The sequence below is a fragment of the Cydia pomonella genome, chromosome 7, assembly GCF_033807575.1.
Source record: "Cydia pomonella isolate Wapato2018A chromosome 7, ilCydPomo1, whole genome shotgun sequence".
Taxonomy (NCBI): domain Eukaryota; kingdom Metazoa; phylum Arthropoda; class Insecta; order Lepidoptera; family Tortricidae; genus Cydia; species Cydia pomonella.
In genome coordinates this window covers 18,890,840-18,908,783 of record NC_084709.1, presented here as the reverse complement: position 1 = coordinate 18,908,783, position 17,944 = coordinate 18,890,840, and the positions used below count along the sequence as shown (strand labels likewise).

General features: G+C 37.1%; 2 protein-coding genes across 6 annotated transcripts in view; one reads left to right on the top strand and one right to left on the bottom strand.

Moving 5' to 3' along the window:
* Nucleotides 1-1,679: 1,679 nt before the first annotated feature.
* LOC133520061 (T-related protein) overlaps nt 1,680-17,944 on the bottom strand; it is a 38,944-nt gene continuing 22,679 nt past the window's right edge. The window contains exons 3-9 of the mRNA XM_061854349.1: nt 10,372-10,492; nt 9,764-9,907; nt 7,179-7,455; nt 3,671-3,787; nt 3,248-3,438; nt 2,730-2,824; nt 1,680-2,399 (exon numbers count right to left, since the gene is read on the bottom strand). Of these exons, the coding sequence (XP_061710333.1) occupies nt 2,162-2,399; nt 2,730-2,824; nt 3,248-3,438; nt 3,671-3,787; nt 7,179-7,455; nt 9,764-9,907; nt 10,372-10,492 (1,183 nt within the window). The 3' untranslated portion in view covers nt 1,680-2,161. The remainder of the gene's footprint in view (nt 2,400-2,729; nt 2,825-3,247; nt 3,439-3,670; nt 3,788-7,178; nt 7,456-9,763; nt 9,908-10,371; nt 10,493-17,944) is intronic.
* On the top strand, nt 4,518-8,570 carry LOC133520062 (uncharacterized). Of its 5 annotated transcripts, none has more exons than XR_009799696.1 (4): nt 4,518-4,993; nt 5,077-5,267; nt 5,489-5,666; nt 5,744-6,356. XR_009799696.1 is itself a non-coding variant. In XM_061854351.1 (4 exons), exons 1-3 carry the CDS (start codon nt 4,860-4,862, stop codon nt 6,007-6,009), a joined length of 594 nt encoding a protein of 197 aa, XP_061710335.1. In that variant the 5' UTR covers nt 4,518-4,859; the 3' UTR covers nt 6,010-6,018; nt 7,844-8,570. The 5 variants fall into 5 exon arrangements, 3 of the variants coding, with proteins under 3 accessions (XP_061710335.1, XP_061710336.1, XP_061710334.1); XR_009799695.1 differs by having other exon boundaries at nt 5,741-6,356; XM_061854351.1 differs by lacking the exon at nt 5,489-5,666 and adding an exon at nt 7,844-8,570 and having other exon boundaries at nt 5,741-6,018.

Here is a 17,944-nt window from a genome sequence, read left to right as displayed (position 1 = left end):
CAAAATTAACTACTTACGGACGAACGTGTAATAAAATACTCTTATTTATTCTAAAGGTATCACCACACCAACTAATCAATTGATGTCAATGCGTCAAACAAAGCTTAAATATAAAACAAGTCAGTAAAGTAATAATGCGACAAATTGTAAAGTGGGAGTGATGGGCCACTAATGCATCCACATGGGACCGTTATCAACATACGGTCCTATGTAAAAGGTGTAAAAGGAAAGAATTATTTTTAATTAGCAAAAAGTTCCATCTCGATCTCCAATAGATAGGTGCTGATACTCGTACTTCAGTTTTTTTCCTTCTGATTATACAACAGTACATTATGTTTGACGGTTGATTAGTTAATCGACGCTTTTATGATCCAAGTTGGTCGTGAAAAATGAGTTTATTTATCTATTCTTATTATTATTTATTTGTATTTTAATTTAAGATCGTTAAAATATTGCGTTTGTTCTGGTTTGTTCTCATCAAATCGACCTGTCTTGTTTGTCATTTTAGATTAAATGCCAATGACATCCTCACTTTATCAGGCCTGATATCAGGCCCGTCACGTCGGAGTATTTTTCCATTTTACAAAATATTAGCACATCGTTTACAATATTTGAAATGTAAAAAAAATGGTTTATATGCAATAATATCAAACATTGAGTAAGCACGGAAAGTTTGATAATGGGAAAGCGTACTCTACTACCCCGCCTTACAAAATTGTTTAATGATATCCTACAGTCGGGCAAAATTCCAAAAGACATGCTACATTCGAATATACTTCTGCTTTATAAAAAGGCGACAAGAATAATATTGGAAATTATCGCCCTATCAGCCTAGTATCCCACATATACAAAGTCTTTATTAAACTTATAGTGTCGCATTGCGGGTCAATTAGATAAACATCAACCTCCAGAGCAAGCAGGATTTAGGCCCAGCTTTTCAACCAGCGATCCAAACAATCAACCAAATAATAGAAAAATACAACGAATTTAACATGCAGCTTTACATAGGTTTTGTAGATTATGAAAAAGCGTTCGACAGTTTAACACATTCTTCCATATTTTCTGCACTCCAAGACCAAAATATAGAGCCAACATATATCGACCTCATCAAGGCCTTACTTTATAATAAGGCTCTTAAAAAAAATTTGAATCTAACATTGAACAATTCTGGCAATTAGAGACAAATTTACACTGTTTGTTATTTTATTAATTTTAGTGTTATTATTCAAGAATATTTTTATTTTAATAGGTACCATCAGGCTCAAATTTGCATGGACAATTTATGAATGATTTCATTAATAACATGTCCATGCACTTTTGAACCTTACTGTATACCTACTTCAATGTTCTTGAAGTAATGTGAAACAAAGTATTTTTTACATTTCAAATATTGTTAAGGATGTGCAGATATTCCGTATTCTGATATCGGGAAATGTGGATGTAATTGGCCCATTAGTTCGTGTAGCTGCCGTATGGTGCTGGGCGGCTACCGGGAAAATCGAAATTCGTCAATTGCGGGCATTTTTCTCTGTCACTCTAATTACGTCTTAGTGAGAGTAAAAAAAAATAAAAAAAAAATATTCCGACGAATTGAGAACCTCCTCCTTTTTTTGAAGTCGGTTAAAAAGAGAAAGATCCCCGCAATTTGTGAATTTCGGTTTTCGCGGTAGGCCCCCTGTTATCTGAGGCGTAATGTACGGCCAAGATTAGTTTGGCCCGATATAACAATATAACTAACCATAATTATAGTTATTGTAATGTATTTTTAATTTATTACTATCTTTGTCTTTTGTATGTTTTATATTAATTTTGTTGATTATTTTTGTTACCTGCCGATTTGTGTCACCAGATAGTCTCATCGTAAGATCAGCGCTGGAAGTCGCCAGTAATAAATGCTGAGATGAGACCATTTCGTGGCACTTTATCCGTTCTATGTCTCTCTGTCTTGTATAATTTTCTATTTTGTGTTTGTGCTGACGAATAAATTATTTCTATTCTATTATTTATAATTCACGATATCATGATTTATCGTCACGACGTAACAGGGCTGCTGGGGTTCAAAATGTATAAGATTGTATAGAGTAGTTTTTTATACTATAGTCGACAATTTATTATAAAAGCGTCCAATGATAACACCTTAAATCGTCCCAAAAACACTAGATCACTGAGTAGGAGGACGTGGCGAACACGTTGGTTCCTCGCACGGTGAGTGGCGTTCTTCTGTGTTATACTTATATTCCCTGTCTCCATGTTCAGGGCCCGGAGGCGTCCCACGGCCCTCTGTGACCGGGGTCGCATCTAGAGGAGGCCCCGTGGGACCAAAGGGCATGTTTTCGGAGTTATATGCTACGTCACCAGTACCGACGTATTCAGATGGCTGGTAGCCGTAGCTGTTTAAGCTGAAAAAAAAACAGTTTATTATCAGTTAATGCTTATTCGTATTGCTGACCTTCTAAATATTTACTAGGATCTAGTAATTATGTTAACCGTTTAAATTAGATGGCCCACTGCCAACATGAAAAAATCCAACATATCGAAAAATCGATCGTTATCTATGCAAAAGCGATAGAACAGGTCCTATACTTACTTACCTAAGCCGTCAATTCATGGCAGGCTTAAGAACACTGATAACTTTGATTAATTTAATTACAAGGCAAAATTACAATTATTTTGATCATATCATAGAGTCGGTTGTGAGCTGCAGAAAAATGTATTATTAATTCGCTTACCTGTTAGGCCAATAGGAAATATCTTCAATGGGGTGGTGTGCGTAAGGTGCATACGCATGCTGATAATAGGGCGAGTGCTGCGCTGGCGTCTCGTACTGGAAACAAGCAATGACAACCAGATTAATTATTGAAAATATACATTTTCTAAAGGTTGTCTGGAAGAGATCGCTCTTTAGCGATAAGGCCGCCTTTTGTTTACCTTTGTCTTTTTGAGGTTGTGTAATAAAAAAGATTTGTAATTGTAATATTTGACATAGGATGTATGATAATTGATAATGTTAAGTTACATCCAGATCTCGTGAATACATAACGAATGCGTCGTTTACTTACGGCAATGCAATACAGTTACCGATACTTTTGCAAACGGTTCGCTCAAGAAACGACCAGCATTTGTAATTGATTAGAGTCGAGCTAAATTAGGGTGCAGACTACTAGCTGCATCTTCATTGATTAACGATGAAAAATAAATTAATTAATAAATTCGTGATCACATTGCTACTTTGTGTAAGTGAACTTACTTGAAGTGGATATAACGGCTGTGGTTGTGTGGCAGGAGGCTGGTACTCCAGCGGCGCAGGGTATGGTGGCGTGCGGTACGGTGATGAAGGGGGCGGAGGGGGAGAGCCCTGCGCCGGCCAGTAGCCGCTGCCAGACCAGGTGTAGCTGGCGGTGTTCGCTGAAGGAGTGCGCTCTGAGCTGCTGTAGGTTGCTGAAATTAAATATAAACGTTACTATTCCTAAAATATATGGATGTTTTGAAGTAAATCCAACCTAATTTAGAAAGAAGGCCTGAGGGAGAGAGTTTATAAGGGTGACTGGACTGGAGGATAATCATCGATTATCAACCAACGATCAACCATACCAACCATCAACGTAAGTTTTTCATTGAGTGAAATTGGAACATCTACCAGTTTACGTGTTTACGTAATAGAATGACTTACAAGGCGGTGATAGCGTCCGAGGCCGGGAGGGTGGCCGGGGCGGATATGGCGCAGGCCTTCGGGAAGCGGCGTTACTACCGCCATACAAGGACTGCGAAGTCACAAACCATCCGCTAACTGGAACAGACGTAGACACGATCAGTTCAATGACTTCTGTTTATTTCTACTTCAAAATTATTGCATTGATTGATTCCTGGCCTTATATGGCTCTTGCATATGACGATGTATGGAATATGTATTTTACTGCCTTATATTTTACTGTTGCAACAAACACTTTGTACCCTAGCTTGGTGATCGTTGCAAGGAGTTGAGTTTTAGATAGGTACACGTTTCGCAATGGGACTGTTATACTTTATCGTGGTCGACCATAGTAACAACACGATTTTATCGTCATCGTTTATCAAACTGTTTTTGTAGTAGTTGTAGTCTAGTTTAAAGTTTATAAATAACATGGGATTTGGAAATCTTATTTCGAATATTAAAGGATTATTTTAGAATATAATATGAAAACATACCTAATTACCAAATATATATATATGCAGTGAATAATTTATTCCCAATAGGGGTTTATGCCGAAAACATTGCACTGGAGCGCTTTCAGGTATTGATGATTTCACTTCCAGCCAAAACATGAACAACAAAGTGTTTGCGTCCTCCTAGAACCATTTAATAAATAACAGTTAGTCTGTCCACAGACACGAAAATTGTGTCAGCAGAAAAGTTATCTCTAAGTCAAATGGACGCATTATCGCACGCGCGATTTCATAGCAAATGTTGGAAAAAGTCAAAATTAGGTACTAATAAAAACATATTTACCGGTTGAACACAACGTAAAACGAAACGTGGCCAACTACAAAATTGCAAGCAAAACCGTATAATGTATAAAGGCCTATATATCACAAGTCCATAGAAAGAAAAAGTTGTCTATGACAATGACAGCTGACAACTGGTGAACTGGCTGTCATAATTGTCAAAGCAAACGAAACAACCGGTTGGAATTCTTATTTGGATTTGTCTTTCTCCTATTTGTATAATTCGGTATTGTTTTAATTTCCACCTTCTGCTCATAATCTTTGGCGCCCTTAAATTTGGACTAAATAGCTATACAGTGTCGGACATAAACTTCTTTATCCCGACAATCCTTGAGAGTTTATAAAGTAGTCTATTACTACTACTTTCTCTCAAAAAAATGAACATGGTAAATAGGTTCGTGCAAGCAGATTCTAGTAACCTACCAGAAGTAAACACCTTAATGATTCTTGAATATGTTATAAGCAGCAACAAGCACAGTATTGATGAAATAAGAGATGTGAAAAAATTGGCGTAAGTTACAAATTAACTGAAAATTGCAACTGACTGATCGTTTGTGTACCGTCAGTTCGTTAAATAACATTCTTATTTTTTAGGGCATCAGACGAAAATTATGTTATAGATGCTGTAGGATTTGTGCAGCTAAAAAACAATGGCACTGAATGCCTTCTTAAGGCTAAAGTTGCTTCAGAAGAGGAGGGCGGAATCAAATATTACACTGTGTCTGTTCATGTAAATGAAAATACTATTACTGACAGTTCATGTAATTGCCACCCTGATTTAGCAGGTAAATATTTGAAAAATGTAATGTTCTGCCACATACTTAAGTGGTGTTTAACAGCATAGACAATGTCCAAAACTTCTAAATTCCAGGGGCTTTGACTTTTGATACATTTGCTATGACATCGCGCGTGCGATAATGCGTCCATGTGACTTAGAGGTAACTTTTCTGCTCATACAATTTTGTGTCTGTGGACAGACTAACTGTTATTTATTAAATGGTTCTAGGAGGATGCAAACACACTTTATTGTTCATGTGTTGGCTGGAAGTGAAATCATCAATACCTGAAAGCGCTCCAGTGCAATGTTTTTGGCATAAACCTCTATTGGGAACAAATTATTCACTGCTTGCCAAGGACATATTTAATTTCTAAGGAGAGCTCAACAACTTTACCTATTGAACAATGTAAGAAAAGAAACTTTACAAACTCTATTTTAAACTATTCACCACAACTCTATCTGTTTTTGTTTTTGTTTTAGAAGGATGCAAACACACATTCTTGTTCCTGTGTTGGTTGAAAAATAAATCATCAATACCTGAAAGAGCTCCAGTCCAATGTTTTTGGCATAAACCCCTACTCAGTTCTAATTATTCACTGCTTGCTAAGGACATTTTTAAATTTAAATCTAAAAGGGGTGCTGTAGAACTGCAGCCAAGAAACCCTGATGTGCTGAAGAGCTTTATTGAAGAATGTAAGAAAAGAAACATTACAAACTCTCTTATTTTCAACTATTCACTTCCACAGTAAATGTTATTGGTAAGTGCTTATTGCTATTGTGTATTTTTAATTTTTGTTTGATTAAGTAAGTTTTGTAACACTTAAAGGATAAGATATTCAGTTTTGCATTTTTGTTTCATGATATAAGTATTAGTTAAGTTTGTCATTCCAGCTTATAATGTAACACATATTGTCAATATTTTATTTTAACCTGTATAATTAATTGTAATTCGATCTTGTCTTACTAAGCTAAATATGATTTGCTAGTTCAATTTTAGTAGTAATAGAGAAATTGTAAAAGTTGAAACACAATAAAATTTAGTTGTTCCTTTTATATATAACAAGCTTTGTGCAATAAATGTCTCATACATTATTCACATAGGTAGTTTTTAATTGCTCATGTGTAAATTTCTTAATCTATTTTATTTTTTCAAAATGCTAATGATGGTCTTAAAAAAATATATTTAACAAATAGACCTGCTCAAGTCAGAAATATTTAGTTTTGGCTTAATGAATCTGTGTGAAAATAACGCGATTTACAACACCCTGCGTAAATAAGCCCTGAGTGACACTGACCCGAGGGCCACGGAACGCACAATCCGAGCATGCAGACTCGACGCTAAAGGCCTACCACCAACACCGCAATTTCGCAAGTTGCAGGCATCTTTCTTTGTCACTCTAATTATACCATAATTGGAGTAAAAGAGAAAGATGCCCGCAATTTGCGATCTTCGGTTTTTGCAGTAGGCCCTCTGACGCCGACTGATACATTTGTTTTACCACCATACAACTGACCTAACTCATATTCTGTAATGGCGCTTACCGTAATTTTATGCAAGTAACGCAGTAGCCGCAATATCACATGGCCACTTTATGAATTAATTTATTCATAAACTGCCTATGTCATTTGCATCTTGCTGTACAGGTGAGTCATATATTTATGCTGAAATCACATTGATGTAGTACAATTAATAAATTTTATTATACGCCAATGTGAAATCACGACATTTATATTCGATAAATGTTTTCGACATTTTCCACTGTTAACATCTACATTTTTGGTAATTTCAAAAATTATATAATAGGCCAGAAGGGCGCATTAAATTTTACGTATTGAGCTGCCACTATTGAATTACCATGTTCAAACAGGTTATGGACCCAGTATGCATCAGCATTAATATAACTAAACAACAACTTACATTGTGGATACTGATGTGGCGACGAACTTTGTTGCGGATAGTGCGTTCCCACAAAATCCCTTTGATAATACCCTTCGGGCCTCTCTTTCGCGTCCAGGAACGCTTTGGCAAATGGGTTGTACTTGATCTTGAGTGACGTCACTTCCTCGTTCTGGTACGCGGTCACCGCGATGAACTGGGTCTCGGGGAAGGGGTAGGTCATGATGCGGCGGAGGTCCGTGCCCACTTTCACGAGATGGACTCTTGGTTCGTATTTGTGAAGAGAGTTCAGCATGATCTGGAAAATATATTTTTTTATGAACATAGGTAATCGATATTGTTTTATCTAGTCTGATTAAATACTTTATACCTACGTAAACACTGATGTCAACCGATCTGGAGAAATATTGATAGGCAGTAAATAACATAAGGAAATTATAGCATGATTAGCCGGGTCCACACAGAGCGAGCATGGGCCGAGGCGGCGCGGCGCGCGCATTTTCCTCGCCCGAGTGCGCCGCCTCGGCGAGGCACGTCTACACTGACCGTATTGTGCGTGAGGAAGTTGCCTCGCGCGTATGCTCGCTCTGTGTGGACCCGGCTATTGTCCATCTACTCTCTGGTGACAGCGGTTGTTGAATTTTAGAGGAAATACCATCTGAACTGAGCAGATTTCACAATTTTAGGTAAATATCTCCGTCGCGTTGACGGGGCGGCTCTTAAAATTACTGCGATAAGGACAACTGCAGCTTAGGCGAAAAATCGTGCGTAATATAAATCTCATAAATCGACGTTTCATTCTCGACATTTTCATCCCCCAAGATTTAACCAATCGTAAGGAAATTTTGGGAACGGAATGAGAAAGAAATGATCTGTGTCTGACCGTTTTGATCTTTGCGTTTATTGTTGCCGATTTTATATGCTAGACGTCTGTTTACGACGCAATTATTTGGCCGTTTTTAGCACTCTTTAAAGTAACCTCATTCTTATAAAAACAATAATACAAAATAAATCAAAACGTACAGACACATGTACTGGTAATATTGAACTTATATGTATAAAAAAAATATTCATCTAGGGCCAAAATCCAGAGAGAAAAATGTCGAGAACGTTTGTATGGAAAAACGACCACTAATGTTTCCTTTTAACAGTAATACAATATAGTTTCATTATGTCGGGAAATTTCCATTCATCATGTACCTATGTTGTTTGTTGAGCTATAAGTATAGTCTGATAGGTATATTGTTACACGCAGTGTAAAATAGTATTGCATTTGCAGGTGACTGTACCCTACCCTTGTAATTTTATGGATATAGTTATTTAAAGTGAGTTCCTCTCTAATTTCCTAAGTAAATATAGTATAGCACATCCATCTATTATTTTTTATGAAAAAATAAATGTCTTCAAATCTAACTCTTATTCTTTATTTCTTGCTAGTTAGCAATAAATATTCCAATATTTATAAAAATGTATCTTTTTCTAAATAAACCAAAAAGTCAACGGAAGAAATTCAGCCACGTCATGTCTTATATCGTAACTGATCGTTTATTCCTAAACTTAAATTTTCGCACTAGGTCAGTTATACATTGGAAACCGTTAACAGCCATTCGCTAGCATTAACGAACAATTGTTACTTTACACGTTTCAAATCTCGCATACTCTTTACAATAAAATCATAATCGGGCAATTAATACGCCATTAATTTTTGCAGAAGTCGTCTAATCTAACACGAATGGGACTAGTAAATATAGCATCGAGACAATAATTATTACAAATGATAGTGCGTACGCCGCTAAACAGTTGGTAAAGCTACAAATTTCACACCGAGACGCCAACATATGGATCTGGATGTATCTCATGTTTGTTTTCATGTTCATTCGCGCTATATCGCGTGAGAACTGGACTGTTGTTTCTAACAATCCTTTTCGAACTCATATTTTCAAACAAACCATAATAAGTGAGAACCCGAGGGCCGTAACAACTGCTTTATCGGAGATAATATTTACTCTGGTTTGTCTGAAGAGATACGCTCGTATCTGTGATGGGAGCACTGGTCAGTAGCGAACATCTGTAGCAGTAACACCTCCATACCACCTGCTTTCTATTAACGCAGATTAGTATTCTGTCAATAATGCCTTATAGGAATATCGATGGTAACGGGAATCTATTAATATGGAGCATGCAGCTGAGAAGCGAGCTACGGTTCGCAGGATGAATAATGTGTTAAAACAGCCAGTTTTACATACGGTTCGGCCATTTGTCGTCATACATAAGGCATGGAAATTATTCCAACAAAAGCCCAAAACAAGTAGCTCTTACATTTAGGAATGTCTCTGCTGGCTAGTTTTCAAACCCTCAAGAACAACTTTATGGTCTGACCGGGACCTGACATCACGCAACGCAGATTCTGTCCTCCATTACTCCTCACTGACATTATAATAAGAGATTCTTCAACAATGTCTACGAGCCACCAACGCAAGGAGGAGGAAGGAACAATATCGTTGTAAACTATTCGTAGAATTCGCTAAAATCCTTGATCAGATCATTAACGCTAGTGTGTGACGGTTAGGTAGTATTACTAATAGGTACATAAACATAATACACACCTGTCCATTGCCATTAGTTTTGTTGGTGAGCTTGACTTTGGCGAAAGAGATGGGCTCCTTCATCCAGTGTGCACCGAAGTTGGGACTCTCCGGGTGGATGTAGATGGCATTAGACGGAGGAACCTCTGCTTTGCCTCCTGGAACCTGATAAAGAAAATTTATGTATTTAAAAAAATATGGCGTCCAACAATTTGATGACTGTCGAAAGGGCTGGCGAGAGACTCAAGTCAAGAGTGCAAGATATCGACACTTGGAAAACAGAAAGGTAAGTTTTTCCGCAACATACTTGAGTAATCTTACCAATTCTATAGAACAAATTTGTATATGAGGAAATACAGTTGAAATGTTGTCAGCACAGTCTAGGTATATCAATTTGACCGCAGGGATCATGAAGCCAAATACCCACCCCCCAACGACGTGTTTGCAACGGTGCGAATCGACTTCCACAAACCCCAAGAGCACTGTGCACATGGCCGTCGGGTCCGTATCACTTTGACCACAGAACATTCGATTGGAACATAACCTCCTCGTTCATTGACTCGCATGTCTCCAGGCTGTTTTGAGCACGGGAAACGTTCGATGGATGCCTGTAATACATAGATACATACCCACTCCCCGTTGACGTATTTCCAGCGGTGTGAATCGACTTGCACGAACTCCAACAGCACCGTGTACATTGCCGTCGGGTCCAAGCCGCTCGCGCTCACTTTGACCACGGGGAACATTCGGCTGGAACAAAATAGTACATTACGATACAAGTGCGAAAAATAGGAAATTCGAAACGAGTGGCGATAAATTAAAACACGACCGAAGGGAGTGTTTTAAATCGACACGAGTTGCGAATTACCTATTCGCACATGTATCGTACAACGTTTTACAGTACATATGGCCCTTTAAATGTTCGACACAGTAACATAATATGCTACTTCTCGCACTAGTGCTATAAAGTAGCCCCATATGTACTGTAAAGGTATTTTTTTATTGTGTTCCTTTTAAAATGTCTACAATCGATGTTTTAATTCCAACAATACATATGTACCTACGGAGTCACCATTTATACTCATATACCTTTCTATTCGTGTTGGCGTTGCGAATATGCTGTTATTTCGAAGATCAGTGGCGTAGATATCGTTTAAAAAATGTTTAATTGAATATGTTCCCTAACGTTAAATATTCAGAGATGCACTAAATTTATCAGAATTAAATTAAATCATAATGTGTGGAAAATTGTATTTAAGACATACAAATATTAATTATGTTAGTAAGTAGGTAATAGTACTAATAATTTATCTTGTCGGATTTCATCGAAATAAATATGATGGATGACACTAATATTTCGTTTCGGTAACTGTGATCTCATCATGATTTCTATCTTTATGATGATGATCACACCTAACATACTTGTTTTACCTAAACGTTAAACTTCGAACATAGCACAATAGACACGGTACAGCGTCAGAATTGGGTACTTGACACATGTTGAATATTAGAACAAAATTTAGTTAAATAGATAGAAAATGAGCCATCTATTATAAAAAAGTCGAATTAAAAAATATATATTGAGATTATAAAAAATACAAGACTCAGTCTCAAATTTTTTTTTATTTTTTGCCTTTTGAAAATAGAAAATAAAATGGCACCGTTCGATTCCTTACATTTTATTGAAAAATATATTGTATGATAAATAACTATACACGTAAACGCAATATTTCAGGGTCAAAATGGCAATTTCCTTGATCTTCCATATATTTGGGACAGACTTATATAATGTGACGTCACCTTATCATTTTGTTATAGGCGTTTCAATCGTCGAGTGCGAGCGTCAGACTAAATAACTCTCATTTCTGACCTTTGTGTTGCTTAAATGCCATGAGTGCTATATAGACATTTGATCCTCAGGAAATTCAAGATCGTTTGACATTATTTACAAAAAACTGTCAAGTAGCCAATTGATACATGCCTATTTTTTACTCATCATAAATGTAACGGCGTTAAAGTTTATATTAAATCCTTCCTTTGTCCCCAAACGGGACTATTTTAGGGGTTACAAACTTTCAAATAAATAATAATATTATTAGCTACACAACACACCAACAGAAGGAGATCTCCAGGTGGATCCAGCTGGGTTGGGCGGCATTCAATAAACTGGCGGACATTCTCAAACCCGTTAACATTCCACAATGCCAGAAAACTCGAATCTTTAACCAATGTGTCCTGCCTACCATGACCTACGGTGCCGAGACATGGACGCTCACTAAGGAGACTGCACATAAAATTCGAGTGGCACAGAGAGCCATGGAGCGCGCCATGCTCGGCATCAAACTTCAAGACCGAGTAAGGAATGTCGAGATCCGACATCGCACCAAGGTACAAGACGTCGGACACGTCATTACCAAATTAAAACGGAGCTGGGCGGGACATGTTGCCAGGCAGAGTGATGGCAGGTGGGCTAAAATGCTGACGGAATGGTGGCCGCTTTCAGACGAATGGAGTGCCTGGCGTCCGTTGGCTCGTTGGGTGGACGACATTCGGACTGCCTGCCTGCAAGACTGCGGGTCACTTCTGGATGAGATTGGCTCAGGACCGGGATAAGTGGCGTACTAGAAGAGAGGCCTATGCTCAGCAGTGGGCGATAAAAGGCTGATATGATGATGATGATGATGATAATTATTAGCTAAAACGACACACTTTTTTCCTCTGACGGAAACAGAAATATTTCTCTGTCGGCCATTCCCTCAAATCTTTGTCCAGTATTCATTACCCTAAATAATCTATCCGCCCTTACGTTTCGAACGTGATATGATATTGAGTAACGCCTTAAAGACCCGTTTAGTCAAAATAACCTCTTCCTTGTTTTTCTGTAAAAATATGCTAGTCTAACTAGTGTAAAGAGTATTGTTCGGTTCGACCCGAGACCTACACCTCAAGGATAGGGCGATATCGGGCACGGACGGCGCTGGTTAGCCGCCCTGCGATAATGAGCAAGACCTACCCCGCTAATTGCTGAAACTAGCCGCGGCGGTTAGCACTGCTCTATATGGTCTCTCGTGATCGTACGGAGTAAACAGAATCATTAAATTAAATGAACCTTGTGCAGTTTTTTTTAATGACCAAAATATGCGTAAAAATTTGGGGTAGTAAAAAATAGCGTAAAAAGTCGGCTACTATTCGACCTTTGGCGCATCCGTTACGGGTTGTCTGAACCTTTTAATATGGATCCATAGTCAAATCCCAAAAAAGAAACGTTCGCTTTTTCTTAATTTTTAAACTGATTGTGATGAAAATTGATATCTGAGGATTCGAAAGGTCCCTTAATATGAAATCGCTGTCAAAATTGTAAAAAAACGGCAGCCATCTAGAATTTTATTATTTTAGTTCTGCCGCAGGCGTATTATGGGTGACTTTATCCTCATGATAAAATAATCGTCACTTTATAACACCGCGGGATTGAAAGTGACAGACACCGCTTTATCACGCTGTCACGTAGACAAGAACGACCATCATATCCTGCGGTGGCATGATGGTACCATTTTTATCACTTGTCACTATGCCCGTCACTTTCGCGCTTACATACTTGTTAGATGGTGACATATGATAAAGAGCCGACCATCTTAGCCCTAATGGTCATATTGAAAGTTGATATTTGAAGATTTGATTCTACATTTTTGACGAATAGCGAGTTCGGAGCGAACTATGAGTTTATAGGTACTATACTATAGTACTATAGTAAACTTTAATGCACAAAATACAAAAAGATGTCCAATGGCTTATTTAATGCCTAATGACATTTTCTAGTACCAGTCAACCATAGAGGGGTAAACAGATACATGTAAAAATGGTGCAAAAGTAAGAAGATATATAGTTTCGTACAGTGTAGTACATATACAGAGAGTTTTGTACAGTGTAGTGTTCATCCCACGAGAGATTCTGTGTGTACCAGTTACCAGAATCTCTCGTGGGATGGACACCTCACGGAAGTAACTCGTCAGGTCACTGCAACATTACGTATCTTATACAGGTTTTTAAACCTATATTAACGTATATAAGAAAAGTAATGCTTAAAAGCATTTCTTGCCGGTGTGTACCAAGAAATTGCTGGTGAAGGCCTTGATTTTGCCTCTAATAGACTATGCTGATGTGTGCACTACCAACATTTCCCAGGCTGCTCTAACAGGCTTGACCGTACCTACTCTTAATAACGGGATGCGGTTTTATTTTCGGTTCACGTAAATTTGACCAAGTCTCGCACTATCGTCATGAACTTAAATGGTTTCCTGTACGCAAGCGGTCTCTTAGAATTCCATGTACTTTTTTTTCTATCTTATTCGATCCTTCCGCTCCTTATTACCTTAGGTCCAAGTTTAATTTCGTTACCCCCCGTCCGGGTTGTGAACTTCGTTCCTCCCGGTCCCTTAAACTTGCAGTACTACCTCACCATAGTGGTTTATATCACGTCTTCATTTACTGTTCAAGCTATCCGTCTCTGGAATGCACTTCCCCGACGATTAGACAAGCCCCAAGCAAGTTTGTTTCAAACGTATGCTTCATAAGCTTCTGCTGAGTGCAGCACAAGTGAGTTAAATTAGTCCTCTTCCGCGCATATGCATAGTTTATGTATGTAAGTACTTATATTGATATTATATGTCATATTTATGTATATATATCTTATACCTTTAAACGAGCAATTCTTGTATATATATATATATATATATATATATATATATATATATATATATATATATATATATATATTTCTGTGATCTCGGAAACGGCTCTAACGATTTCGCTGAAATTTGGTATATGGGGGTTTATGGGGGTATACAATCGATCTAGATTAGTCTTATGTTTGGGAAAACGCGTGTTTTCGAGTTTTCATGCGTTTTTCTTACGTTGCAGAATATGGTCGCTAATTTCGTGTCGCCGGCCACTGTCCGTCTGGTCCAGCGGGTAAAGACGCGGACTGCTAAACGAGTGTTACGGGTTCGAATCTCGCCCGGTGACTAACTTTTGTTTTTTTTTATATGTTCAAGTTTATATATAATTTTTTAATTTTTATTGTTTTAGACAAGTTTAATTTAGTAAAAAAATGTAGTTAAGATTATCACCTATACACCACCATATTACAATAAATAGTTATAACCGAGCAAAGCTCGGTCGCCCAGGTACTAGGTATTTATATAGCAATATGTCTATACACCGGGTGTGGCCAGTAACAGGAGCAAAAGATTTAACTGTAGGCTGTACTCCTCAAACTGACCAACATTTGTGCAGCAACTTTGAAAAATAAGTTTTATTTTGATGTTTAGAACACTTTAAAGTTTATTCTAAGACACAATGTATTGCAAGTTTAGTTATGTTTAAAGCTTGACAATCAACGTCAATTACACTGATGGTTGACACCGTACATTGAAGGTAATATTTAATTTGTATGAAAAATAGGAAGTCTAAAGAATTCATAATTTTCAAAAATCGCTGAATAAATGTTGGTAAGTTTGAGGAGTACAGCCTACACTTAAATTTATTGCTCGTGTTACAGGCCACACCCGGTATATGTATGTAGTAATATAATTTGTGTACCATTGTAAATAATGATTTAAACTTTCACGATTTTTACACATTATTAAATAACACAAACGGGACTTAATCGCGTATTAAGTTTTAAAATTTACCTCCGACGTTTCGAGGACGGCGTTGTCCCCGTGGTCTCCGAGAAGACTGGCTAAAGTTGACATCAACATCGTCTAGTCGCGCGAGTTTTTCGAACTACTCGCACTTGATCTTGTTTATTGACTTGAACATTTTGCGCACTAGGGATGTTACTCCCGATGTTAGGGATGTCGAAAAATCGAATATCGTAAGTGTTGTGTGTCGGCAGAGTAACATCCCTAGTGCGCAAAATGTTCAAGTCAATAAACAAGATCAAGTCCGAGTAGTTCGAAAAACTCGCGCGGCTAGAAGATGTTGATGTCAACTTTAGCCAGTCTTCTCCAAGACCACGGGGACAACGCCGTCCTCGAAACGTCGGAGGTAAATTTTAAAACTTAATACGCGATTAAGTCCCGTTTGTGTTAGTTAATAATTGTAAATAATGTTATTGATGTCCAAAATTGTTAGTAGTTATTCAAAATTGCTTATAGTTGTTATGTTTTCTGAATTATTTTTCTCACTGCACCCTCATTCGATAATTTCTGTTTTGCCCTATAGTTGACTGGTAGAGAATGCCTTAAGGCATTAAGTCCGCCATTTGTACTTATTTTTATTGTGCAATAAAGTTTAAATCAATAAATAAAAAATACACAGTCCTTGTAGGTAGTTACAGTTACACTCGTACACTTGTAGCTTTAAAGCTTTTTACTTTGAATATAAGCAAACCTATTTAATTACGTACTACAAATTATGTGCATTGCCCCATAACTTGTACATCGGTTGATTAATGTTCCCTTACAGCAAGTTTATGACCTCTCACTAACTTTGATGACCTACCTGATTATGCTCGGTGTAATTACTAAACATTATATTTTAGCTTTATTCGCATCGTGTGCTTCATTGTTGTCTAAGGACCTACTTTGCTATGAAACTATGTTGCGGTCATTAACTACGGTATTTTGAATGACTAGTGAGTAAAATCATATTTTTATAACGTGCATAAATACAAACAATGAGACATAAGATGTTTACTTTTGCTTGAATAACAATTCGTTTTTATAAGCCGTTAATGTCAGTTTTCGTTCGAAAGATCGAGCAGAGTAGGTAATTAACTGGCAGATAAGTGATATTTTCTAAATGCAAGATGTTTTGTTTGATTAAAACTTCCAACTTATGGTAGAAGAGCTGACTGCAAAGGGTCTAGCAGGCTAAGCGAACAAGAAGTGCCCCCAACGACGGATTTTGTCGATATTTCTGGTAGTGTACTGTTAGGTCCTAAGGACCCTCCATGCTTAACATCAGACCTCGATTCTCTTTTGTTTGCGAGTTATTCAGGATAACGTAAAATAATTAGGGTATCATTGAAAGTGTCATATTTTATAAACGATTCAAGTTACGTGAACCAAACAAACTTATATTTGATAACAATAAAAAAAACTACAAAATGCATATTTTTTACCAGCATCCTGTCCTTAAACTTCATTGCAAAAAATAAAAATATTTTTTTCCTTCCAATTTTTTTTTACTCTTCGCGGAGGTACACCTCCAAAAAATATATGCATGAGTAGCCACTAATTCCCACTAAATACACATATAAAAATATTTGCACAAATGTTCGTGCTTCATGTCAAAAAAAAACGATTCTCCAATAAGTAGTCACTGGCATTATATGTACAGACAGATAGAAGTACCAGTGCAGTTTGAAGATTAGTGTGTAGGTATACAAACTCTTCTAATAAACCTATTTGGAGTGCATCAACGATGACGTGTCAGCTTTGATAACATCTGACACATAATATTATCTGCATTTGTTTTTTGCATTTTGTAGTGGAAAATGGAAAACATTAAATGCAAGTCTTGTAAAAAAACATTAAAAAATATCCGTGGGAAACAAAAATGCATAGAAACAGAGCAAGAGGCTGATTTATATAGCAAATGCAGTAATATGTTAATTTGCATAAATGATTTATTGTGTGGTAAGTGTCGACTTTTAGTGTATAAACATAAAGCAGTAGGTTGCAGACGAAGAGCCAGCATCGCCAATTGTTGTGCATGTACTCGCAGAAGTTGATGCTACTGCTTTATGTTTATACACTAAAAGCCGACACTTACCACAAAATAAATCATCATTTATGCAAATTAACATATTAGTGCATTTGCTATATAAATCAGCCTCTTGCTCTGTTTCTATGCATTTTTGTTTCCCACGGATATTTCTTAATGTTTTTTTACAAGACTTGCACTTAATGTTTTCCATTTTCCACTACAAAATGCAAAAAACAAATGCAGATAATATTATGTGTCAGATGTTATCAAAGCTAACACGTCATCGTTGATGCACTCCAAATAGGTTTATTAGAAGAGTTTGTATACCTACACACTAATCTTCAAACTGCACTAGTACTTCTATCTGTACATATAATGCCAGTGACTACTTATTGGAGAATCGTTTTTTTTTTGACATGAAGCACGAACATTTGTGCAAATATTTTTATATGTGTATGTAGTGGGAATTAGTGGCTACTCATGCATATT

Coding starts and splice junctions, on each gene's coding strand:
- LOC133520062 (XM_061854351.1), top strand. CDS start 4,860: ATGAACATGGTAAATAGGTTCGTGCAAGCAGATTCTAGTAACCTACCA. Junction 4,994..5,076: donor AGAGATGTGAAAAAATTGGC/GTAAGTTACAAA, acceptor CTTATTTTTTAG/GGCATCAGACGAAAATTATG. Junction 5,268..5,740: donor TTGCCACCCTGATTTAGCAG/GTAAATATTTGA, acceptor TTTTTGTTTTAG/AAGGATGCAAACACACATTC.